At 41.2% G+C, this 27,166-nt stretch overlaps 1 protein-coding gene across 5 annotated transcripts in view; it reads left to right on the top strand.

Annotated features, from left to right (window-relative positions):
* DCAF5 (DDB1 and CUL4 associated factor 5) overlaps positions 1-27,166 on the top strand; it is a 105,517-nt gene that overhangs the window by 52,208 nt on the left and 26,143 nt on the right. For all 5 annotated transcript variants that reach the window (XM_089907870.1, XM_089907868.1, XM_022570278.2 and 2 more), the window contains 2 exons: positions 431-644; positions 21,487-21,553. In XM_089907870.1, the coding sequence (XP_089763996.1) occupies positions 431-644; positions 21,487-21,553 (281 nt within the window). The remainder of the gene's footprint in view (positions 1-430; positions 645-21,486; positions 21,554-27,166) is intronic.

Here is a 27,166-nt window from a genome sequence, read left to right as displayed (position 1 = left end):
TCTAATTCAAAGGACAAATATATTCCTTAAATACCATCCATGATTAGCCAGTTAGTGTGGACACCACTGACTTCCCAGGGTCTTGACAAGTATCTATTTGTGTATGTAGCTCTGGTAAATAAAAGAACTAATCATTTTAATATGTCTCTTCTTTCAAGATGCTTGTATTATCCTTTTCCTATAAATTTACTGGTAATTTGCCTTTCAGAGATTGAAGAGGGGAACCACCAGGTTAAATAACTTGCTTTAATGTAATCAAGGAGTCATCCCCGTCCTCTTTATTACCTTCTAGCCCACTGCATAAAAACAACTTTCTGCCAAAATTCAGATGTGCAAGCCTGACAGGAGGTCCTGGTACAAAATGCAGTGTTTTTTGCAGACTCTTGTCCAGCCTGCCTCATGCCTGATCCCTGTGCTTTCTGCCTTCCAGCTCTCTCCTGCGCTACGGGGGCAACCTATCCCTCCAAAGTGCCATGAGTGTGCGATTCAACAGCAACGGGACCCAGCTCCTGGCCCTGAGACGTCGCCTGCCTCCTGTGCTCTATGACATCCACTCCCGCCTGCCTGTGTTCCAGTTTGACAATCAGGGTTACTTCAACTCATGTACCATGAAAAGCTGCTGTTTTGCAGGAGATCGTGACCAGGTAAGTGCCTTCTGCCGCCTGCATCCCACACTCATGCTTTCCTCTCAGATTGTTCTTTCTGTACTGGTCTTTATTTCTCTTTAGCCATGTCAGGTAGAAACAGTTGAGGGGAAACAATAAGTGTCTGGAGACATTCTGGCTTAATAGTGGGTTTTTCCATCAGAGCTGCCTTTGGGTAATATGAGGCGCACACCATAAACCACAATATGGTTCTGAGCAACCTAGCTCTGCCAAGTTTGTGAACAGACTTTAAGATTCTAAGAGTGTGTCATTTCAAAAGAAAGGAGGAAGTCCATGGAAAATTAGCCTGCCAAAAAAAGACACCTTTTTTTTTGTATCAGTGAAACACAATGATGTATGAAACACTGTAAGTACCCTCCAAGAGACATACATCCTGAATAGCCCCTTTGAATGGCACCTTTTTCTTGGATGAAATGGGCTGAGCAGCTTTGTTTGAGAGGAAGCCAGATGCTGACGTTTTTCCTTTTTATTGCCAGTATCACAACTGGGAAGGAGAACCCAAGCTGTGAGTTTCCAGCCTTTTCGCAGATCGAGATGCTGTGAAATCGAGATGCTGATGTTGACTTAGAGCTGGCAGTTTAGAAACATACCTATACCTTCGCTATACCTGTCTCTCTTGGCCATAGAGTTCTGAAGTGGGTGTCAGTGAATGGATCAGTTGGACTGGTCTGAGTAATCAAGCTGAGTAAAGACAAATATAAAGGAAGACTGATCAAATAAATGGATAAATTTTTTTTTCTTCTCAAACACAATAAATCTTATTGCCGTTTCACATCTAGATTGGGAAAATAGAAACCTTAGTCTTGCTAATTCTTAGTGTTCGCTTTGGATCCATCAACTATGTTAAACTTTGACATACAATTCTCACATGCTGTACTCCACTGCTTTAAAGTTATTTGTGGGCAAGGGGCATAAAAGAAACAGTTCTTTGAGAACTTGTGAAGACCCTGCTTTTTGAAGGCAGTAGCTGGGGTTTTTCTCCCTAGCTGAGGTAGAGGCTCCCCGACATCACAGCTTAAAGGTTAGCATATGTAGTAGAAGCACAATAAATGCATTTTTACTTGAGTTGCATGTTAAAGAAACTGAGAATATCTTTTAAGTTGTCCAGGCTAGGAATTTCCCCTTTTATAAATAGAGAATATATATCTAAATTCAGAATTTATATTTGTCAGAGTCCTAGGGCCTGCTTAGCTGCAATCTACACTTAAAACCACTAGGTGGCTTCAGTTATATAAGCGATATCTCCTTGGAGAGGCCACAATGCCTGATAGACTTAGTTTTTAGAGACAGTTTGTTTCTTGGGTGGAAAGAAGCAGTTTCTAGAGATGATGTGACTCACAATAGAATAGGTAGTTTTTGACTCTGCAGAATGGTTGATATAGTTTCATATAGGTATGGAAATGACAACCAAGCCCCTGCCTCCCTCTCTACCTTTCTTCCTTGCTTTTGTTGATTTTCCGTCTTCTGTCAACCTCTTATGCATGTGATTTTATTTCACTGAACAATAAAGAGCAGGCACTAAATGTAGAAATGTAGTGGTTTATTAGGTTTTATTACTGGAGACACAGGCCCTGAGAGAAAGGAGAAAGAGGTGAAGGAGAATGGATGTTGTGTTTTCTTTTAGTTCCTATGTTAGCAGCCAGAACCTGCCTGCATGGAGTCCTTAAAAGACCCAGAACAGGGCTTCCCTGGTGGCGCAGTGGTTGAGAGGCCGCCTGCCGATGCAGGGGACACGGGTTCGTGCCCCGGTCCAGGAAGATCCCACATGCCATGGAGCGGCTGGGCCCGTGAGCCATGGCCGCTGAGCCTGCGCGTCTGGAGCCTGTGCTCCACAACGGGAGAGGCCACAGCAGTGAGAGGCCCGCGTACCACAAAAAAAAAAAAAGACCCAGAAGAAAGGCCTCTAACCAATATGTAAGAGCACATAGGCCATGGTTTCTCCACCTTGGCACTGTCAACATTTTGGTCAGATAATTCTTTATTTTGTGGGGCTGTCCTGTGCATTGTAGGTTAATTAGCAGCATCCCTGGCCTCTCCCCACTAGATGCCAGTATCATCTCCCCCAGCTGTCACCCAGACAACCAAAAATGTCCCCAGACATTGCCCCTGATTGAGAACTTTTGACCTAGGTTATAATTACCCACTTTGAGATACGGGGGGACAGGTACAGATACTGCCATAGGCAGAGCCACACAAGGTGTTTTGTGGTGGTCCTGGTTATGTACATTGACAAGATGTAGTTGTTTTGGCCTTTCAGGTTATATATAATGATAAAAACATTGAATGGCTTTTGATTTTCTCTATTCAGATTTGACTATTATGTATGATTTTTGTCCTATGGGAAAAGTTTGTGGGTAATATATCCTTTCTGACAAACTAGACTGCTTTTTGGTTGGGATAAGTGGTTTGCCATGGATAGAGGAGGATGGGAAGTCATTGAGTCTAACTTCAAATCCATTTCAGAGTTAAAGTCTGTTTATATTCCCTATATAGATTATCAGAAGTATGTAACCTAGGGAATAGGAAGTACAGAGATTTATGTTTGGCTGTTTTCTTCACTCCTTAGGGACTAAGAAATGTAGCTAATTCATCATTATCTTGTCTCCAATGCCTGGCACACTGAGAGCACAATAAATATTTGTTGAAGTGAATCTTGAGTACTTTGGTCAATGTGTGGTTTTTAGCTTTCCAGGCCTAAGCCTTTATAACTGTAAGTCAGGATTGATAAGTACCTGTTTTCCTGCTCAACTTCCAGGAGCTTTAAGAGGATGAGTTAAATAATGGATTTTCAGTGAAACTAATCTACTGAGCTTATACTTTCTAAGTGTAGCATAGGAGGCCAAAATTATTGTCTCATTCCTGAACCATGTCTCTCAAAGGTGATTTATGGGCTCTGACTTTCCACACTCAGGGCTAAAGCGGCAGCTGCCACAGTTATAGTATGATCTGCAGGACTGATAGGTATATTCTTTGACTGATTCAGACAGGATCTTTTTAGCTGCTTTCAAATTCCAAAGCCTACCCTTTCCTTATATCGGTCTTTATATTTGATCTTTTTCTTGTATGCTTTGAGTACGCCCACAGCCTGAGGCTCTGTGCTCTGGAAGTCTTCATTTAGTCATAGGCTGGGTAAGTAACCATCCCAGAGAGGAATCTGCGAATTTCCATAATAGGAATGAACATGGTCAAGAAAGGCAGTAAGCGACCTATCTATCTGAGACAGTCTTCTGGCTTTTAATTACACTATTACTCAGTCCACACAAATCAAACCATTATGCCAGAGAGCCTGTACTTCCTATAAGACTGTTCTACGTTCACTAGGTAATTCATTAGCCCCAAAATGAAACTAAAATTTCAAGATCAGAGTAAAGCATAAAACCGACTGAGCCTACTTTGTGTCTTCCCCATACACATTGCCACCATTGTAGATCAATTCTAATTATAGAGCTATTAGAGATCATTTTGTACAACCCCTCCTTTTACAGATGAGAAAACAGGATTAGAGAGGGTAGGTATACAAGTTAAGACATGTACAAGTTTGAGTAGGACTAGAACCCAGATTTTTGAGCTCTCAGTAGAGACTCCTTTTCACTCTACAGAAGGTCACAACGTAATGCCTTAAGCAAGGCAAGCAGCAAAAATGAGTGAGTTGGGCTAGAAGTAAACATTAGTGAGTAGTGGGGACCGTGGCCAGCTGGAGAGCCCACCCCATCCTAAATCTAAGTGAATGCCGTATAAATGAAGCTTTGACGCAGCTTCAGCCCATTGCTGCCAGGAGGGCCTTTGGTTTTTTCGGGGGAAGCCAGAAGTAAAGATTTGTTACGTGAAGTTTCCTGATTTTTAAGTATTGCAGCAAATTCATACTTCAGTGTATGAATGAAACAAACCTGTGAACCATAACATCTATTCTTTATTAGAGCCACCAGTTTCAAACCTCTGTGCTTCAGCAGGATGTTTTCCTGTCATGTTTAGTTTCATGGTCTGTCACTAATTCATAGGTGAGTGGAGACACATTCCTTTTTCCTGTTTCCTACTGAACCCTTCCTAACTTCCTGCGTTTTCATCCCCTGCATCTTATAAAATAAGAAAGCGAATATTTACTGAGCACCTCCTGTGCGCCAGATGCTGTGGTAGACACATTCACGTGACTGCCAGTTCGCACCCTCTTTGAGATCTTCATTCAAACCCCTGCATATACACTCTGTCATCCCCACTTTTGGCTAAAAATACATGGTTTGTTTATTGCTAGTATAATCTTACTCAAGTTCGATAACTTCTATCATCAGATAAGGTGACATGAGTGACATCAGATTGATTGGGCATCAACAGGAACAATTAGCCCCAAATAAAGCCTTAACTTTTTTTTTTTTAAGGCAGCCCACTTTCTAGTCTTGCAGTATAGTGAGGAATCTTTTAGTAAAACAACAAACAGCATTCCTTCCTCGAGGCTGCCTGAACCCAAAGGTTCTCCTCCTTGCTTTTGTATCATACTTGGATTTTTTTGTTTTTCATTTTCTCTCTGAAGCCTGACTAGGTACATTCTGGCTCCCAAGTTTCACACTCCCCTCTGTATACTTAGTGAGCCAATCTCTTAACAGGGTTAAAAAAGAAGGCCAATTTTCCACCTGCTAGCTTTTCTGGCACACACTTGTAAGACAGCACCCAGCTTTTGTTCCCTTTCTTTCACAATTCCTTAAATGGCTCTTGCCCTAGATTGCGAGAGTCCAGCAGAGCACCTCAGGCTTCTGGGAAATAAGTCTTTCAGGCTAACTGGTTGGTGTGGCCTGGAAATGGACAGTGTGGTAATTTAAGTCTTCTCTTTCGTTAGTCTCATCTAACACCTGGCCTGGTAATCCCTACATCTTGCCGAAAGTGGGATAGGGAAGGAAGGAGAAAGAATAATAAAGTTTTCTTGAAAGGGCTGAGCCCTGGAGTGTCTGAACATTGGGATCACTTACAGAGGTCTTTCTCTTGAACTTGACAGATGGCAGACCCCTAAAATCATGATAATTAAATCATCGTATCTCATCCCCTGGAGAAAAGAGCTGACTTGTACACTGTGAATCCAACAAAACGGCCTTGAATACATGGCTTGGCCTCAGACATTACGTCACCACTCAACCTTTCTGTGTTGACATTATACGGGTATAATAGAGGTGTAGGAATTCACCAGGAAGTGCACTCCAGGCCAGTAAAGGAACCTAGAAAGTTATAACTCTGCTTTTTTTTTTTTCTAATAACTCCATACAGCCCTGATTAAGCTCACGTGGGGGCCTGGCATGCCATATGTTCTCCTGAAATAAAGGCACACCTTTAATAGGGGAGATTCAACTCTCAGATTCTATCCTTTGACTTGCTTTGTATCTTTAAGCTAACTTTTTCTTCTTCTCCTTGCCTTTCTTTTATATATTTTTTGCTCTTTAGCTTCTAAAGCACTTTCATGTCATACTAGTCCTCCCAGCAACCTTTGGGTATAGTTGAACAGGTTTCATCTCCATGTGAAACTAAGGTCTAGAGTAGTTTGAAACTGCAGATCTAATCAGTAGCTGAACCAGGACTAGGCTCAGTCCATTGCCTATGATTGTACCCTCTTCCTCGTAGACCTGCTGCCACCTGTGTTTTCAGATCAAGTGGCAATAGCCTCTTCCATGGGCTGATGAGGAAGAGCTGAACACAGTTATGGCAGAGGAATTCCTTGTTGTATGTATTTTTTAGGTGAATATTTTAGGAGACTCTACTTTATAAAGAGAAGGTAGCATGAAAATAACTTGTTTATTAAATCAGCTATTTGTAAATCTTTTTGACTGCTGAACCTCTTTGAAAGTCTAAAAGCTTTGAACACCATTTCAGAAAAATGTACATATGCACATCGTTTTGCATGTAATATTAAGGAGTTTATGGAATTCCTGAAAACTAGGGATTTCAGGTATTAGCAATCCTGGATTAAGATTTTACTCAAGGATTAAACCATCTTTTAGTTCATTTACTGATGTAGAACTTAGAAAGCTTACAAGGTTTTGGAGTATATGCACACCTGCTAGATATAGTCTGGTTTTTAATTGTTAAGCTGAAAAGGACCACTAGGTGACCTGATTTCCTCTTAGGAACAAATGGAATTGATGTGATCTGGTGATACAACATGGCAGTGCTCCTTTAATATATAGTTCCTGACTAGGAGTTTGGGCTTCACTAGGAAATCCCTGGTAGATATTAATGATGGGAACAGAGTATAACCTGCTCTACCTGCCCCATTCTCCTTGTAGTGTTTAAGTAGCTTTACCTCATTTTTGGGTATCTTAAAAAAAGGGAAAAGGGAAATAATATTCCTTCCTCTGAAAGACTGGAGACCTTTGCTTGAATAAACAATATAAATACATATTTGCAGACTGAAATGAGTGATGCCGTCTCCCCACTTCCCAGTCCCCAAGTATAAAAACTAAGGCCCACAGAGGAGAAATTGATTGTTGAAGGCCGTTTGGTTGATGACCCCTCATCTTGCCCAGGTTTCCAAAAGAGTTTTGCCAAACAGAGATTCATCTTTAAGTAATGCAGCCTACTTTGTTACAAGCAGCTGTTAGAGATTTAGAGCATTTTTTAAATTTCTTCCCTACTGATTATTTGACAGTTATTGGCTGTCTTTATGGAACTTTTTTATTATTATTAATAGAATTTTTCCTACTCAGAACCCATAAAAGTTAGTTATTTTAATAAACCAAAGAATCCAGGAGCCTAGTGGAGCTGAAATGGCAAATGATCCAAAGAAGCAAAAATCACGTGAAACTTCACATGCAAAAAATAGTGTTAATCTTATGGGTATGCATATTTGTGTGCTTTTATTGGTAGCCAATGGAATTGTATTTTCTCTGACCACAAATAAAATCAGATAAACCTATGGCTTTGCTCATTTCCAAAGAAAACTTTTCCTGTTTGCTTTGGATAGTATTTGTGACAGGCTCTGGGTATAAGTGATATGATCAAAGGTATATTATATACCAATTGGCAAACCTTTTACTGAAAATAATCTTATAGAGGGCACATCACAAAATGGTTCAGTCACATTTTTTTTTTCCCCTTCTGACGAAGGTCAGGGAGAAATGAGAGCTGTGTTTGATTTAAATGTTAAATAGCAGTTTCTGCTGTTGCTGATCCAGGCTAGAGAGCCATCTGGTTTTTCTATCCTATTCAATACAGTTAATTAGACAGGCGTGCCATTTACTGGAGAATAATTAATCAATTACTATGGGAGGAACCTTAGAGAAAACTGTGTAAATTGATCGGTACTCAGTGAATAATAGCTGATTGATATATCTCTTTCTCCATCGGCAGATATTGGGGAATATTAACTGCTGTGCACACACACATACACACACTTTACACTTACACACACATATCATATACATATATTTTACTTAGAGAAGTGGAGCGGAGAAATTGAGCAGAAAGAGATTTCTCTGTTAGCAAAGAACCTAAGACATATTCTGGGTTATTTTTGGAGTATATCAGTAGATGATCTGTTCCTCCTGCATGCTAGAACTTTTTCCTCTTTTTAACGTGGATTTTGGGTGGGTGAGAAGTGGGAGGCATTTTTTTGGTTTCAGGAGTTCTTGGAGGGGACACTGGGCATTACAGCAGTCTACCAGAGTAGGGAGTATTATGTGAGTGACTGTTTTCTCTAAAGGTTAATAGATTGACAGAGGACATGTGGGCAAATAAGATAGTGACAGGGTGCTAATATGGAGGGGGGTGGTTTTTTTTTTCTTTTTGGTTGTTGTTGTTGGTGGTGGTCACGGTGGTAGTTCCTTGAAATCTATTAAGAGGAACAGTTGTTGCTCTGTCCCTGTGCTTGAACAAATTAATATCTCCATACTGATAGTGGATTAGATAAAATGCACTGGCTTTAGGTTAGCTCTACTTAAGATGACTGGGCTGCATCAAGATCAGTAAACAGGCTGCCCTCTTGGGCTATGGAATGAATGAACAGTGAGAGATGGGGTTAGAGTGTAACCAACCTTTAACCTCTGTGGCCAGCTGGGAAGGATTGTGGATGGTGTGGATCCACACAACAACTTATGCTCATTTTTGCATTGGTATCACCCATCTTACCCACAAAGCCAAGATAAAATTAAGTATGTCTTCCACTCTCTGATCTGAAGTAGGCTGTGGGTCTCCTATCCCCCATACCTCAAAGCATTTGGGGAAACGGGGCTTCTATTGCCTAGATAGTGGACTCCCTAAAACATTCTTTCTCATTTGGAGCCCTGCCCCATCTATCTGTGAGGATACAAGGTGAAACACTCATGTGAAGTGAGTTGGTTTTTTTTTTTTAATTAATTTATTTATATTTTACTTTTGGCTGCGTTGGGTCTTTGTTGCTGCACGTGGGCTTTCTCTGGTTGCGGTGAGCAGGGGCTACTCTTCGTTGCGGTGTGCGGGCTTCTCATTGCGGTGGCTTCTCCTGTTGAGGAGCTCGGGCTCTAGGCACGCCGGCTTCAGTAGTTGTGGCTCGTGGGCTCTAGAGCGCAGGCTCAGTAGTTGTGGCACATGGGCTTCATTGCTCCGCGGCATGTGGGATCTTCCCGGACCAGGGTTCAAACCCTTGTCCCCTACATTGGCAGGCGGATTCTTAACCACTGCACCACCAGGGAAACCCCCTGAAGTGAGTTTTTAATTTGTCACTCACCCCTCAGTCAGAGGCTTCAGCCTCCTTCAACTGGGAGGAGAGGAATCTTTCCAGCTGCTCTGATGATGTTAAATGTATCTCTGGACTCAGTCCACTTGAAATGATGTTTATTTCTGCAAAGTTTTAAAAAGAAAGAAAGGGAAGGGAGGGGAAGAGGGAGAGAAAAAAAGAAAGAAAGAGAGATAAAGGAAGAAGGAAAGAGAGGAAGGGAGGGATGGAGGGAGGGAAAAGAGAAAAGAAAAAAGAAAAGAAAAAGCTCCTTTGGCTGCCTTGTGGTTTTTTTGTTGGTGGTGGTATTTGTTTGTTTGCTGCTGCCACAGGCATGCAGGATCCTCAGTTCCCCAACCAGGGATCAAACCCGTGCCCCATGCAGTGGAAGCACGGAGTCTTAACCAATGGACCGCCCCTACCTTGTATTTTAAAATAGCCCAGAGCTCTGTCCCTTCTAAAATATTCTTCTGTTCTTCTCCCAGATAGCCATATAACTTGCTCCCTCATTTCCTTCAGGGCTGTACTCAAAATGCCATATTATCAGAGAGGCCTTCTGTGACTACCCTGTATAAAATGAAACTAACCACCCCCAGCACTCCCTACATGCCCTAACCTGCTGTTTAATTTTTCTCTGTAACGCCACCACTGGACACATTACATACATATATTCTTTTTAACTTTTCCCCTACTTACTCTTCACTCACATTATATATGCATAAAATTCTTTTCCTCTCCCCACCCAGTAAAATGTAAGTCACATGAAGGTAGGGACAGGGTCTTTCTGATCAGTCCTTTCTCTGGGACAGTGCCCAACACTGTAGACATAGTAGACATTCAGTAAATACTTGTTTAATGAGTAAATGGATGAACTCATTTTTATTTCACTCTCTCAGCGGTATCCTAGGCAGCCGACTTTTAATGTTGGAAGGGGCCCAGCAGACAACCAAGAAATGCCATAAATGAATTCCTCAGGGCAGTTTTGTGATTCCGGTGTGTGTGAACAGTTAAACAGTCTGACTAGCCGGCAGTGCGTCGAGACCCCCTCCTTGGAAATTATCCTGAGCTGTTCCCTTGTGGTGGCTGCAAGAGGAAGAAAGGGTCAGGAGTTGCCCTTGTCTCTGAGAGGAAGCCTGTACATGGTACTCATTTTCCACCTATTTCTGGAGCTGTCATACTAAATCCAAGAGGCCTCAACTCTGTGGGAGTTTTTTTCTTTCTAAGGAAGCCTTGTGCGTCAGCTTTCTGTCTGGGAGTCCCCTTTTACCTTTTCATGGCTTTCCCTGGTGAATAGTTGAGCAAATGGGAAAGCACTGATCCTTTGCAATGAAATAGTAAAACCTCTGATAAGCCCAGCCTTGGTTCACTCTTTTTTTGTTTTTTTTTTTTTGCGGTAGCGGTCCTCTCACTGCTGCGGCCTCTCCCGCCGCGGAGCACAGGCTCCGGACGCGCAGGCCCAGTGGCCATGGCCCACGGGCCCAGCCACTCCGCGGCATGTGGGATCCTCCTGGACCGGGGCACGAACCCGCATCCCCTGCACTGGCAGGCGGACTCCCAACCACTGTGCCATCAGGGAAGCCCCACTCTTCTTTTAATATTTATTTTTTGTTTGTTTAGTTTGGGGAAGATATTGGGGAGGGGGGTGCACAGGGTAACAGGAATTCTCTATATGAAGTTTTATAGCCTCTTTTAAACACAGAGCATGAAATGATGAGCTGTTGAATAATAAATATGTTTTATATATAAATTATTAGTACACAGTTCTTTTGTGTTCCCTCCCCCATGTGTCTTAATTTGGGTTCAAGTTTCAGGTGCAAGTAATTTATTTGGAAATGCAGTAAATATCAGAGGAGTGGAAAAGTGAAATAGGGGGAAAGAAGGATGATTTAGTGAGCCAACTACAACTGTGGGCAATTGGAGTTTGATTCTGAGGGGAAAGGGTATAGAACACACACTTCAGGGTTATTCTACCTGGGATCTAGGCAGCTGGGATATGAGTCATTGCTGGACCCTGCTCACAGGGAGTGTTCATTCCCTAGAGTACCCTGCAGCCTCCTGAGCTTTGGAGAAGCCCTTAGGCAAAGAGATATGGATACTGGCAGTTGGAGATCAGGTACACTAAGCAGTAAGGCCTGAGGGACTTGAGCAGGGTATGAAGGAGTGAGTTACCCGTGCTTCCTGTTTCTGTTAAAACAGTAGACTACATGAGCACTTTATCTTTCCTCTTTCCTTTGCCTTTTTCTACCACATCTTTACCTGTGGGTGGCACCTTGTTTCTCATAATGGCACCTAGTGATCTCGACTTCATGGCAGGGTAGCTGTGTACCTACATGTATACTTTCTACTTGGTTTAAGCTCCTTGAGAACCCAGGTATTACCTTATATATCTTTGTAAACACCAGAGTGCCTGGCATATAAGTGCTCGGTTCGTGTGTAATTAATGAATTTTTTCCCCTAACTATTGATAGTAGGTAGTTTTGCCAAACAGGCTGTGAGAGAAAAGCCTTTGGGCTCCTGAATTCCAACTTCCTAACTTCAAACAAGATAGTGTCATTAAACTGCAGGGAGTTACTGGATGGACCCTAAGTCAAGACAGTGAAGGTTCATCTTTTCGTTTTTTCTTCTATTTTTAAGGGGAAAATATTTAAGTATAATTGTAGTGATAAGTACATTAACATTGTTGTGTAACCATCACGAGCATCTATCTCCAAAAGTTTTTCATCTTGCACAAGTGAAACTCTGTACCCATTAAACACTAACTCCCCTCCCTCCCCTGCCCCCAGCTCTTGGTAACCACCATTCCACTTTGTCTTTATGAATTTTGACTACTCACTTACTCTAGGAACCTCATAAGTGGAATCATACAGTATTTGTCTTTTTGCAACTGGCTTATTTCACTTCGCATAAGGTTCAAGATTCATCCATGTTGTAGCTTGTGTCAGAATTTCCTTCCTTTTAAAATCTGAATACTGTTGCATCGTGTGTATGCACCGCGTTTTGTTTATACATTCATCTCTTGCTGGACACTTGGGTTGCTTCCCTCTTTGGCTGTTGTGAATAAAGCTGCTATGAACATTGTTATATAAATATCTCTAAGAGATCTTGCATTCAGTTCTTTTAGCTATATACCCAGAGGTGGAATTGATGAATCATATAGTGATTTTATTTTTAATTTTTTGAGGAACTATTTTCTGGTTTTTTTGATAGTAACCATCTTAATGAGTGTGAGGTGGTATCTCCTTGTGGTTTTGATATTCATTTTCCTGATGATTAGTGATGTTGAGCATCTTTTTGTGTGCTTATTGGCCATTTGTATATGGCCATTGTACATTTCTTCTTTGGAAAATGTCTGTTCAGGTACTTTGCCCAGTTTTAAAATCCTGAGGTCTTTGGTTTCTGTTGTTGAGGAAACTTTTAAATTGAAGTGTAACACGATTAGACTTTGAGCTTCCTTATTTTCAACATACTTATGTAGTGACTCGTCAAGCAACTGTGAGCCAGCGGTTTAGGGATTTTCAGCTCTGATCTGGCTTACATCATTCCTTCACAGAGTAATCATAGAATCTTAGAACTAAATGAGCCTCAGAGGGTATCTTAGTCTGTTATGGCTGCCATAACAAAATACCATGGACTGGGTGGCTTATAATTTCAGTAATTTCTTTCTCACAGTTCTGGAGGCTGGAAGTCCAAGATCAGGGTGCCAACCTGATTGGGTTCTGGTGAAGGCCGTCTTCCTGGTTGCAGCCTGCTGACTCCTCACTGTTTCCTCACATGGCAGAAGGGGCTAGGGAGCTCTGCCGGGTCTCTTTTACAAGAGTGCTAATCCCATTTATGAGGGCTCCACCCTTAAGGCCCAATCACCCCCCCAAAGGCCCCACCTCCTAATATTATCACATTGGGCATTAGGATTTGAACATGTGAATTTGGGGGGACACAAACATGTAGACCATAGCAATGAGCAACCAGATGAGGAAACTGAACCCACTTCTTTTTCCACTGTGCCCTGAGCCAAATCACCTAACCCCTGTGGATAGCACTTTCTTCATCTTTGAACATGAGTCTCTTTCCCTCCTTTCTCACGTTTTTACTAGTGTTTTGAAGACTGGTAAATTGATTTTTAATGATTACAAAGTATTTAGTAATGTATTCATTAGGCATGAGGTTGTGTATATGTTGGACTTACACTTTTTGGATATTTGCAGTGTCATTTTTAAGTCAGAAATTTACTTTTAGAATGGAAATGCATTTCTTTTATTTATTTATTTTATTTTACTTTTGGCTGTGTTAGGTCTTCGTTTCTGTGCGAGGGCTTTCTCTAGTTGTGGCAAGCGAGGGCCACAATTCATCGCACTGTGCAGGCCTCTCATTATTGCGGCATCTCTTGTTGCGGAGCACAGGCTCCAGACGTGCAGGCTCAGTAGTTGTGGCTCACGGGCCTAGTTGCTCCGCGGCATGTGGGATCTTCCCAGACCAGGGCTCGAACCCGTGTCCCCTGCATTAGCAAGCAGATTCTCAACCACTGCGCTACCAGGGAAGCCCAGAAATTTTCTTTAGAAAACTGTAGGCCTTTATTTTTCTGGGGGAATAAGCAGATGGGACCAAAAGGTAGGAAGTAACGCTGACCTAAACTTAAAGCAAAGCACTTTTGTTAATCTTTGGAAATAAATTGAACTCTCAGAATTGCTCACTGGTTGCTATTAGACAGTGCTCTTATGAGTCCTAATTAAAATAGATCTGGCTTAGTGTCCTCTCTTTCTGAGATCAGGCAGTTTGAAGCTGCCTCATAAAAGGGGATTGCTTACGTCTCTGTCATTAACTCATAGCTGGGTTGGCAATGGCTTCCTGCTCAAAGATGTAGATGACAACAGGGAAATTCAGGATGCTTGGGCTTGCATAACAGATCTCTGGGAAGCTCCTAAATTTAAAAAAATTTTTTGAGAGATTGGTTCAAGATGGCAGAGCAGAAAGACGTGCTCTCACTCCCTCTTGCGAGAACAGCAGAATCACAACTAACTGCTGAACAGTCATCGACAGGAAGACACTGAAACTCACCAAAAAAGATACCCCACATCCAAGGACAAAGGAGAAGCCACAATGAGACGGTAGGAGGGGCACAATCACAATAAAATCAAATCCCATAACTGCTGGGTGGGTGATTCACAGACTGGAGAACACTTATACCACACAAGTCCACCCACTGGAGTGAAGGTTCTGAGCCCCACGTCAGGCTTCCCAACCTGGGGATCCGGCAACAGGAGGAGGAATTCCTAGAGAATCAGACGTTGAAGGCTAGTGGGATTTGATTGCAGGACTTCGACAGGACTGGGGGAAACAGACACGCCACTCTTGGAGGGCACACACAAAGTAGTGTGCGCATCGGGATCCAGGGGAAGGAGCAATGACCCCATAGGAGACTGAACCAGACCTACCTGCTAGTGTTGGAGGGTCGCCTGCAGAGGCAGTGTATGGCTGTGTCTCACCGTGAGGACAGGGACACTGGCAGCAGAAGTTCTGGTAAGTACTCCTTGGTGTGAGCCCTCCCAGAGTCCGCCATTAGCCCCACCAAAGAGCCCGGGTAGGCTCCAGAGTTGGGTTGCCTCAGGCCAAACAACCAACAGGGAGGGAATCCAGACCCACCCATAAGCAGACAAGCGGATTAAAGTTTTACTGAGCTCTGCCAACCAGAGCAACAGCCAGCTCTACCCACCGCCAGTCCCTCCCATCAGGAAACCTGCACAAGCCTCTTAGATAGCCTCATCCACCACAGGGCAGAGAGCAGAAGCAAGAAGAACTACAATCCTGCAGCCTGTGGAACAAAAACCACAATCACAGAAAGATAGACAAGATGAAAAGGCAGAGGACTAGGTACCAGATGAAGGAAAAAGATAGGACCCCAGAAAAACAACTAAATGAAGTGGAGATAGGCAACCCTCCAGAAAAAGAATTCAGAATAATGACAGTGACGATGATCCAGGACCTCAGAAAAAGAATGGAGGCAAAGATTGAGAAGATGCAAGAAATGTTTAACAAAGACCTAGAAGAATTAAAGAACAAACACCTAGAAGAATTAAAGAACAAACAAACAGAGATGAACAATACAATAACTGAAATGAAAACAACACTAGAAGGAATCAATAGCAGAATAACTGAGGCAGAAGACCGGATACGTGACCTGGAAGACAGAATGGTGGAATTCACTGCTGCGAAACAGAATAAAGAAAAAAGAATGAAAAGAAATGAAGACAACCTAAGAGACCTCTGGGACAACATTAAACACAACAACATTCGCATTATAGGGGTCCCAGAAAGAAAAGAGAGAGAGAAAGGACCTGAGAAAATATTTGAAGAGATTATAGTCGAAAACCTCCCTAATATAGGAAAGGAAATAGCCACCTAAGTCCAGGAAGCGCAGAGAGTCCCAGGCAAGGTAACCCAAGGAGAAACATGCCGAGACACATAGTAATCAAATTGGCAAAAATTAAAGACAAAGAAAAATTATTGAAAGCAACAAGGGGGCTTCCCTGGTGGCGCAGTGGTTGAGATTCCGCCTGCCGAGTTCGTGCCCCGGTCCGGGAAGATCCCACATGCCGCAGAGCGGCTAGGCCCGTGAGCCATGGCCGCTGGGCCTGTGCATCCGGAGCCTGTGCTCCGCAACGGGAGAGGCCACAACAGTGAGAGGCCCACGTACCGCAAGAACAAAACAAAACAAAAAAAGCAACAAGGGAAAAACAACAAATAACGTACAAGGGACCTCTCATAAGGTTAACAGCTGATTTCTCAGCAGAAACTCTACAAGCCAGAAGGGAGTGGCGTGACATACTTAAAATGGTGAAAGGGAAGAACCTACAGCCAAGATTACTCTACCCGGCAAAGATCTCATTCAGATTCGACAGAGAAATCAAAAGCTTCACAGACAAGCAAAAGCTAAGAGAATCCAGCACCACCAAAGCAGCTCTGCAACAAATGCTAGAGGAACTTCTCTAAGTGGGAAACACAAGAGAAGAAAAGGACCTAAAAAAAACAACCGATAACAATTAAGAAAACGGTAATAGGAACATAATATCGATAATTACCTTAAACGTGAATGGATTAAATGCTCCAACCAAAAGACACAGGCTCACTGAATGGATACAAAAACAAGACCCATCTATATGCTGTACACAGGAGACCTGCCTCAGACCTAGGAACACATACAGACTGAAAGTGAGGAGATGGAAAAAGATATCCCATGCAAATGGAAATCAAAAGAAAGCTGGAGTAGCAATACTCATATCAGGTAAAACAGACTTTAAAATAAAGACTTCCTTGTTACAAGAGACAAGGAAGGACACTACATAATGATCAAGGGATTAATCCAAGAAGAAGATATGACAATTATAAATCTATATGCACCCAACATAGGAGCACCTCAATACATAAGGCAACTGCTAACAGCTTTAAAAGAGGAAATCAACAATAACACAGGAATAGTGGGGGACTTTAACACCTTACTTAAACCAATGGACAGATCGTGCAAACAGAAAATTAATAAGGAAACACAAGCATTAAATGACATAGTAGACGAGATAGATTTAATTGATATTTATAGGACATTCCATCCATAAACAGCAGATTACACTTCTTCTCAAGCACGCACGGAACATCCTCCAGGATAGATCACATCTTGGGTCACAAATCAAGCCTCAGTAAATTTAACAAAATTGAAATCATATCAAGCATCTGTTCTGACCACAATGCTGTGAGATTAGAAGTCAGTTACAGGGAAAAATAACATAAAAAACACAAACACATGGAGGCTAAACAACACGTTACTAAATAACCAAGAGATCACTGAAGAAATCAAAGAGGAAATCAAAAAATACCTAGAGACAAATGACAATGAAAACAAGACGATCCAAAACCTATGGGATGCAGCAAAAGCAGTTCTAAGAGGGAAGTTTATAGCAATACAATCCTACCTCAAGAAACAAGAAAAGTCTCAAATAAACAATCTAACCTTACACCTAAAGGAACTAGAGAAAGAAGAACAAACAAAACCCAAAGTTAGCAGAAGGAAAGAAATCATAAAGGTCAGAGCAGAAATAAATGAAATAAAAACAGAAAACAGTAGCAAAGATCAATAAAACTAAAAGCTGTTTCTCTGAGAAGATAAACAAAATTGATAAACCATTAGCCAGACTCATCAAGAAAAAGAGGGAGAGTACTCAAATCAATAACATTAGAAATGAAAAAGGAGAAGTTACAACAGACACCACAGAAATACAAAACATCCTAAGAGACCTACTACAAGCAACTCTGTGCCAATAAAATGGACAACCTGGAAGAAATGGACAAATTCTTGGAATGCTATATCCTTCCAAGACTGAACCAGGAAGAAATAGAAAATATGAACAGACCAATCACAAGTAATGAAATTGAAACAGTGATTTAAAATCTTCCAACAAACAGAAGTCCAGGACCAGATGGCTTCACAGGTGAATTCTATCAAACATTTAGAGAAGAGCTAACACCCATCCTTCTCAAACTCTTACAAAACATTGCAGAGGAAGGAACACTCCCAAACTCATTCTATGAGGCCACCATCACCCTGATACCAAAACCAGACAAAGTTACTACAAAAAAAGACAACTACAGACCAATATCACTGATGAATATAGATGCAAAAATCCTCAACAAAATACTAGGAAACAGAATCCAAGAACACATTAAAAGGATCATATACGATGATCAAGTGGGATTTATCCCAGGGATACAAGGATTCTTCAGTATAAGCAAATCAATCGATGTGATACACCATATTAACAAATTGAAGAAGAAAAACTATATGATCATCTCAATAGATGCAGAAAAAGTGTTTGACAAAGTTCAGCACCCATTTGTGATAAAAACTCTCCAGAATGTGGGCATAGAGGGAACCTACCTCAACATAATAAAAGCCATATATGACAAACCTACAGAAAACATCATTCTCAATGGTGAAAAACTGAAAGCAATTCCTCTAAGATCAGGAACAAGACAAGGATGTCCACTCTCGCCACTGTTATTCAACATAGTTTTGGGAGTCCTAGCCACGGCAATCAGAGAAGAAAAAGAAATAAAAGGAATACAAATTGGAAAAGAAGAAGTAAACCTGTCACTGTTGGCAGATGACATGATACTATACATAGAGAATCCTAGAGATGCCACCAGAAAACTACTAGAGCTAATCAATGAATTTGGTAAAGTAGCAGGATACAAAATTAATGCACAGAAATCTCTTGCATTCCTATACACGAATGGTGAAGAATCTGAAAGAGAAATTAAGGAAACACTCCCATTTACCATTGCACCAAAAAGAATAAAATACCTAGGAATAAACCTACCTAGGGAGACAAAAGACCTGTATGCAGAAAACTATAAGACACTGATGAAAGAAATTAAAGATGATACAAACAGATGGGGAGATATACCATGTTCCTGGATTGGAAGAATCAATATTGTGAAAATGACTATACTATCCATAACAATCTACAGATTCAATGCAATCCCTGTCAAATTACCAATGGCATTTTTTACAGAACTAGAACAAAAAATCTTAAAATTTGTATGGAGACACAAAAGACCCCGAATGGGCAAAGCAGTCTTGAGGGAAAACAACGGAGCTGGAGGAATCAGACTCCCTGACTTCGGACTATACTACAAAGCTACTGTAATCAAGACAATATGGTACTGGCACAAAAACAGAAATACAGATCAATGGAACTGGATAGAAAGCACAGAGATAAACCCACGCACCTGTGATCAACTAATCTATCACAGAGGAGGCAAGGATATACACTGGAGAAAAGACAGTCTCTTCAATAAGTGGTGCTGGGAAAACTGGACAGCTACATGTAAAAGAATGAAATTAGAACACTCCCTAACACCGTACACAAAAATAAACTCAAAATGGATTAGAGACCTAAATGTAAGACTGGACACTATAAAACTCTTAGAGGAAAACATAGGATGAACACTCTTTGACATAAATCACAGCCAGATCTTTTTTTGATCCACCTCCTAGAGTAATGGAAATAAAAACAAAAATAAACAAATGGGACGTAATGAAATTTAAAAGCTTTTGCACAGCGAAGGAGACTACAAACAAGACGAAAAGACTACCTTCAGAATGGGAGAAAATATTTGCAAAAGAATCAATGGACAAAAGGTTAATCTCCAAAATATATAAACAGCTCATGCAGCTCAATATTAAAAAAACAGACCGCCCAATCGAAAAATGGGCAGAAGACAGACCTAAATAGACATTTCTCCAAAGAAGACATACAGATGGCCAAGAAGCACATGAAAAGCTGCTCAACATCACTAATCATTAGAGAAATGCAAATCAAAACTACAATGAGGTATCACCTCACACCAGTTTGAACGGGCATCATCAGAAATGCTACAAACAACAAATGCTGGAGAGGGTGTGGAGAAAAGGGAGCTGTCTTCCACTGTTGGTGGGAATGTATATTGTTACAGCAACTATGGAGAACAGTATGGAGGTTCCTTAAAAAACTAAAAATAGAATTACCGTATGACCGAGCAATGCCACTACTGGGCATATTCCCAGAGAAACTGATAATTCAAAAAGACACATGCACCCTGATGTTCACTGCAGCACTATTTACAGTAGCCAGGTCATGGAAGCAACCTAAATGCCCCTCGACAGAGGAATGGATAAAGAAGTTGTCGTACATATATACAGTGGAATATTACTCAGCCATAAAAAGGAAGGAGATTGGGTCATTTGTAGAGACGTGGATGGATCTAGGGACTGTCATACAGAGTGAAGTAAGGTAGAAAGTGAAAAACCAATATCATATTTTAACACATATATGTGGAACCTAGAAAAATGATACAGTTGAATGGTTTGCAGGACAGAAATTGAGACACAGATGTAGAGAACAAACGTATGGACACCAAGGGGGGAAAGTGGCGGGCTGGGGGGAGGGGCGTGGTGTGATGAATTGGGAGACTGGGATTGACATATATACGCTAATATGTATAAAATGGATAATAGGAACCTGCTGTACAAAAAAATAAAATAAAATTCAAAAATTTTTTTTTGAAAAATTGTGGTAAAATATACATAACATGGAACTTACCACTAAAACCATTTTAAAGTGTACAGCTTCGTGGCATTAAGTACATTCACATTGTTGTGTAACTATCACAAGTGTCCATCTCCAGAACTTTTTCATCTTCCCAAAGTGAAACTCTGTACTCGTTGAAGAGTAGCTGCCCATTTCTCCCTTACCCCCAGTCCTTGGCAGCTACCATTCTGCTTTCTGTCTCTATGAATTTGACTACTCTTGGTTCCTCATGTAAGTTGAATCATACAACGTTTGTCTTGTTGTATATGGCTTATTTCACTTAGCATAATGTCTTCAAGTTTTACCCATGTTGTAGCATGTGTCTGAATTTCCTTTTTAAGGCTAAGTAGTATTCCATTGTATGGGATGTATACCACATTTTGTTTATGTGTTCATCCATTGATGGACATTTAGTTTGTTTGGCTGTTGTGAGCCTTCTGCTCTGAACATTGGTGTACAGATATCTCTAGTCTCTGCTTTCAATTCTTTGACATATACCTAGGAGTAGAATTTCTGGGTTATATGGTAGTTCTATGTTTAACTTTTTGAAGAATCTCTATACTGTGTTCCACAGTTTGTGCACCATTATATAGTCCCACCAGCAATGCACAGTGGGTACCAACTTCTCCACCTCCTCACCAACACTTGTTTTCTGTTTGTTTGCTTTTGGTAATCGCCATCCTAATGGGTGTGACGTGGTACCTCACTGTGGTTTTCATTTTCATTGCCATAATGATCAGTGATGTTAAACATCTTTTCACATTATTGGCCATTTGTATATTTTCTTTGGAGAAATGTCTGTTCAAGTCCTTTGCCCATTTTTGCCCGTTTTTAAATCAGGTTGGTTGGTTGTTGCCAAGTTTTAGCCAATTAGCCTTTTGATTTGCAAATACTTTTAAGAGAGTGTTTGCTCTGTGGTGCCTTATGAATATATGTTCATTTATCTTGTTTATTTTTAAAAACCTTTTTCTGTATAGATAGATAGGTAGATAATCAATCAATACATAAGTAATAAATAGATTTTTTTTTGTCCCAACAGTATATCCTTTCAGGCTCTGATGACTTCAACCTGTACATGTGGAGAATTCCTGCAGATCCAGAAGCAGGTGAGTGTATCCCGAGTGTGAACCTGCTGCTAATGTTGGCTCTATTGACCTCCTGTGTGCTGTGCCCTGAAAGGGCAGATCTTTAGCAGTAGAGGAAGATATTTCTCTTTTAATACAAAAAATTTTTCGGAAAGTGACCAAAGTAAATTTTAAAATAAAAATTAGGAGCCAAATTTAGCTGTAACCTTCATGCATACCCTTATCTGACATAATCATGCTCAGATTTTTTTCCTCCTAAGAACTTTTCTTTAGACTTCATAGATCTCCTTTATGTCCATTTTCCTCTCTCCTGTTTCACACTTGGAGTATTATTATCTTGCTTTTTACATGCTTTTCCTTTATTATTCATGTGCACATTCCTGCTTATGACTCTACAAACAGTTGGTAGGGCCTCTGCCTTTCTTTTAGCCTCCCTGGTGATGTTAGGTAAAGGGAAACTTTCTTTGGTGATGGACAGATATACTCCCTGGAGTTTGGCTAACCCCAGACATGAGAGAAATTAGGAAGAAATATTTCTGCTTTTGCTCTAGATGTATTCTGAAAAAGAGCCTGCTACTTTCCATAAATTTGGATCTAGGCCATCTGAGCTTTCAGGCAGTGCGGACCATTCTTCATTCTTTTTTTTTTTTTTGCGATACGTGGGCCTCTCACTGTTGTGGCCTCTCCCGTCGTGGAGCACAGGCTCCGGACGCGCAGGCTCAGTGGCCATGGCTCACGGGCCCAGCCGCTCCGCGGCATGTGGGATCTTCCCAGACTGGGGCACAAACCTGTGTCCCCCGCATCGGCAGGCGGACTCTCAACCACTGCGCCACCAGGGAAGCCCTCTTCATTCTTGATAATAGTGTCCTCACGTGCTCAGATGAGTGTTACACTGGTTGCTTCCTACTGGTAGAAAAATGTCTATTTTTTGTTCTCAGGACAGCTCAGTACAGCCATCTGCTCCAGGTGATACATGGCATCAAACTGGAAAATGGCCATCAGGAAAGTAATAGAGGACTGTGCTGATTATATTACACAAGATGTGTCTAGTGCTCAGAGTTTAGGAAAGTTGTTGGCTTGCCTATTGCTGAATTAACAATATTGTTACCTAACATCTGCCTTTCAAAACTTGTTGAGGCTTACTTTTGGAAACTATCCTGTTGCTGTGGTCTGGTTACTAAACAAGTTACAAAAGACCTTTTTCCCCTTCTGGAATTTGGAAAGCATGAGTAAAGTATCTTACCTTTGAAGCACTACCAGATGGGACAGCAACAGTCTATCTGAACAAAAAGTGATGTTCCAGCACTAGAGATAGTTCTGTATTAAGTCTCCCACCCCCGTAAGTCCTAGATTGATTAGCTGAGAAATAATCTATGGGCTTAATTGTATCTTTTACCTGATCTTGAAAAGCTTTTCATTATTAAGTCAGTGTGGCTTTTAAAACAGAAAGTGGATCATCCCCTCCCCCAGGACTGTCCTCTGGAATCTTTTTCATGTTTGTATTAAGAGAAGGGGAAAGAATTAGCAGTAGTATTGTAGATTTTTTCACCTCCTGCTGATTTCTGTACTGACTTAGGGTACAGGCCACTGTTAGGCTGTCTTTATATGTAGATGGGTGTGCAATCTCTGGGTTGGCAGGGACCCTCATAGCTGATTTAGGATTCCAGTATCAAAACTGGGAAATGGGTGCCTGGACCTTCCAAGGATTGTATAGGCACAGCTGGTTTAAAGGAATCCATTTCTAGATTCTCAAATTCCATGTGTATTGTCCTTTCCCACCTCCCCTTTTCCCTTTGTCCTTCCCCCACTTTACAGAAAAACAAACAAATAAGCAGACAAACAAAAAACACCAGAAAATTGGAAGTACTCCAGAAATTTCTGGCCACTTGAACCTTGGCATGGTGCACTGCCCTTAAGGTGTAAAAACCTCTAAGATGCCAAAAAAGCTGAAGTATCCTTTAATCATAGGGCTATAACCCAACCCTCCACCATCTTCTACCTTATCTTCTTAGGCACTTAAAATAAATTGCTCCTTTTTATAATAATTGGTTTTTATAAAACATTAAAAGTATATCTGTTTTGATCAATTGTGTTCCAGTAAGTATTGTAATGGTAACTCAATCCAATACAGAAATGTTAACACTTAGAGCCTTACAGTCACAGTAAATAAAGAAAATTTTAAGTTTGTAATTATATTTTTATTGGTGAAACTATGATAGATTTTCATTAAAATATATTACGTTGAAATTTGGGGGGAGGTAGGTAAAGTAGAAATATTATTTCAAGGAGGAAAAGGGAATGATATAAAATTTCTATTAAAAAATAAATTGTTAGACGTCAGATTCCACATAGGGTGCAGTAGGTAGCTCCTATTGCAATAAGTACAAAAATCAAATTACAAAAGCCATATTTTTAAAGATGTCAGAGAGCTGTGGTTACAAAGTCTGTGAGGAGAACTGAAGTTCAGAAGAAGGAAGAGCCCTTCCTAACTGAGCAGAAGGTGCTGGCCATGTTCTTTCCTGAGGGCATCTATGTACAGGCTGTAGTTTGGGCTGCCATGGACAGACTCTGCCAGGGTCAAAAGAAATCAGAGTTTTCGATGGCCACATGTGTTGATAGGATAGACTGGATTCTAGAGGAACCCCAAACACATGACCAGTCTTCCCTATAGGACATTTGCTGGGTGCTGGGGTTGCCCTGGGAGCTAGGGGGCTAGGCTGGAAAGCAGAATGAAATGCCCACAGTATACAGTGCTTAGGAGACCAAGTTCCCCTAGTGGGAAGGTCCTGCTCCACAGGGCATTTTGAACCTACTTGGGAAAGGATGATAAAGAGGTAAGATTAAAACCTCCAAAGAACAGAATGTTCAGAGCAGAGAACAGAGGTTTGACAGGCTCTCCATCAAAAGTCCAAAAGGACTACACTTGAGGATGGAGCTGGGCCAGAAAGGCCGAGTGTAATATCCTACAATCTCCTGGTACGTAAGTAGGACACGAACTTCCATTAGTGGAAGAGATCTGCAACAAGCACGCCACAGGTCTTGCCTTTGAGACATTTGAAACCAGAAGTAGACTTGGGACTTCCCTGGTGGTCCAGTGGTTGAGAATCTGCCTTCCAGTGCAGGGGACGCGGGTTCAGTCCCTGGTCAGGGAACTAAGATCCCACATGCCGTGGGGCAACTAAGCCCACACGCCACAATTAAAGAGCCACCGTGCCACAACTAGAGAGAAGCCCTCACGCCACAACGAAAGATCCTGCATGCCGCAACGAAGATCGCACATGCCACAGCTAAGAACAGATGCAGCCAAATAAATATTTTTAAAAAAAGAAGAAGTAGACTTATTCAACCCAGTGCTGACCTGGTTCCTTCTGATTGGATTGAGGGTGATCAGCCCCTTCTTTTCTCAAGAGTGGAATGGGTAAATGCATATGGAGGAAACAGCTTTCATCTCTCTATTAGTTTGCTAGGGCTGCCATAACAAAATCCCACAGACTGTAAACATCAGAACCATGTTTTCTCACAGTTCTGGAGGCTAGATGTTCAAAATCAAGGTTCTGAGAAGTTCGATTTCTCCTGAGGCCTCTCTCCTTTGGCTTGCAGATGACTGCCTCCTCATTGTGTTCTCACATGGCCTTTTCTCTGTGTACATACATCGCTGGTGTCCCTTCCTCTTCTTATGAGGACGTCAGTCTTATTGGATTAGAATCCTTCCCTTATGACTTTGTTTAACCTTAATTATCTCCTTAAAGCCCCTCTCTCCAAATAGTCACATTGGGAGTTGGGGCTTCAACATACGAATTTGCAAGAGACACAGTTCAGTCCATAGCAGTCTCCATGGTTCTTTATCCTCAGTGTCCAGCATACAATAAAAAAATTATGAGACATGAAAATGTGGTCAGTAATCAAAAGAAGCCAACCCACAATATTATCTAAATATTGAAGTCAAACAGGAACTTGAAATGTTGTAAATGTGATAAAGAAAATAGAAATGATGGATGGACAAAATGGATAAAAAGATGGAGAATTTCAACAGAGAATTGGAATCTACCTAGAAAAAAAAAATCATGTAGAACTGAAAAATATGTCTAAAACTAAGAATTTTTTGGATTTGTTTAACCTTGAGAGGACAGGCTTGGTGAAGAGAAGACAGGTCAATAAAAGACATTCAAACTGAAGGACGATAAGAATGGAGAATGGAAAAAGCAAAGCAGAGAGTGTAAGAGACATGTGGGACACAGGTGATCTAACATATGAAATTGGAATCCCAGAAGGATAAGAGAGAGAAAGTGAAGCAGAGCAATATATGAAGAGATAATGACTGAAAGTTTCCAGAACAAATGAAATATGCCAATTCTCAGATTCAAGAAACTCAGTTAACCACAAGCGGAATAAATAAATACAACACACCTAGGCATATCATGTCAGACTATTGAGAATGAAAGATAATGAGAAAAAGCCCAAAAGCAGTCTGAGAAAATGGACAAATTACCTGTAAATAAGCAACAATAAGATTGATGGTCAAATTATGGAAGCCAGAATATAGTAGAATGATATCCCTAAAGTGCTTAAAGAATTAAAACCTGCCAACCTAGAATTCTAGGGAACCTAGAATCCAGGGAGAATGTCTTTCAAAATTATAGGTAAAATAGAAGACATTTTAGAAAAAAGAAATTATAGAATTTTAATATAATCACTTAGCAGCCCTCAGTGAATTAATGCCTCTAAACATTGAGCATCTACAGCTGTTCACATCACAAAAAGAAAGGCAACTAGACATTAAGAGTCTCCTGATGAAGAAACACAATGGTGCCTAAGGTCTTGCAAAATAAAATAACCCTGAATCTAATCAGACCTCAGGATCCAGCTTTCAATTTGCAGGTAGCACAGAGGACAGAGGAGTGTTCTGTACTACGTTGTGAGGATATAGGTCAAATTATCTGTGTTCTTCAACAAGTATTTACATTTTGATGAGAAAAGGAAGGATGGACGGGAGAAAATCTATTGTATAAGAAACCCAAAAGATATATTAAAACAAAAAACAGGCAAAACTAAAGTATTTAGAAGGGAATTCCCTGGCAGTCCAGTGGTTAGGACTCCGAGTTTTCACTGCCGAAGGCCCAGGTTCGATCCCTGGTCGGGGAACTAAGATCCCACAAGCTGCACGGTGTGACCCAAGAATAAATAAATAAAGTATTTAGGAATGCATACTTGGATGAATAAAATTATTTTAAAAAGCAGGGAAGCGATTAATGTACAAGTCAGGATAATGATTTCTTTAGGGGAGGGAAGGGGTTGTAATAGGAATGAAGCATATAGAGGCCTCTGAATGGCCAGGAAAAATTCCATTTCTTGAGACCTGGGTTATACAGGTGTTCACCTTAAAAAACTTCATTAAGCTATACTTTTTTTTTTTTTTTTCGGTACGCGGGCCTTTCACTGCCGCGGCCTCTCCTGCCGCGGAGCACAGGCTCCAGGCGTGCAGGCCCAGCGGCCATGGCCCACGGGCCCAGCCGCTCCACGGCATGCGGGACCCTCCCAGACTGGGGCACAAACCCGCATCCCCCGCATCGTCAGGCGGACTCCCAACCACTGCACCACCAGGGAAGCCCCTAAGCTATACTTTTTATGCTGTTT

The sequence above is a fragment of the Delphinapterus leucas genome, chromosome 2, assembly GCF_059928025.1.
Source record: "Delphinapterus leucas isolate spDelLeu-1000000601 "Yukka" chromosome 2, BTC_Dleu_Yukka2, whole genome shotgun sequence".
In the NCBI taxonomy this organism is placed as follows: Eukaryota; Metazoa; Chordata; class Mammalia; order Artiodactyla; family Monodontidae; genus Delphinapterus; species Delphinapterus leucas.
The sequence above is the reverse complement of the archived record's forward strand: the minus strand, read 5'-3'. Positions and strand labels throughout refer to the sequence as shown.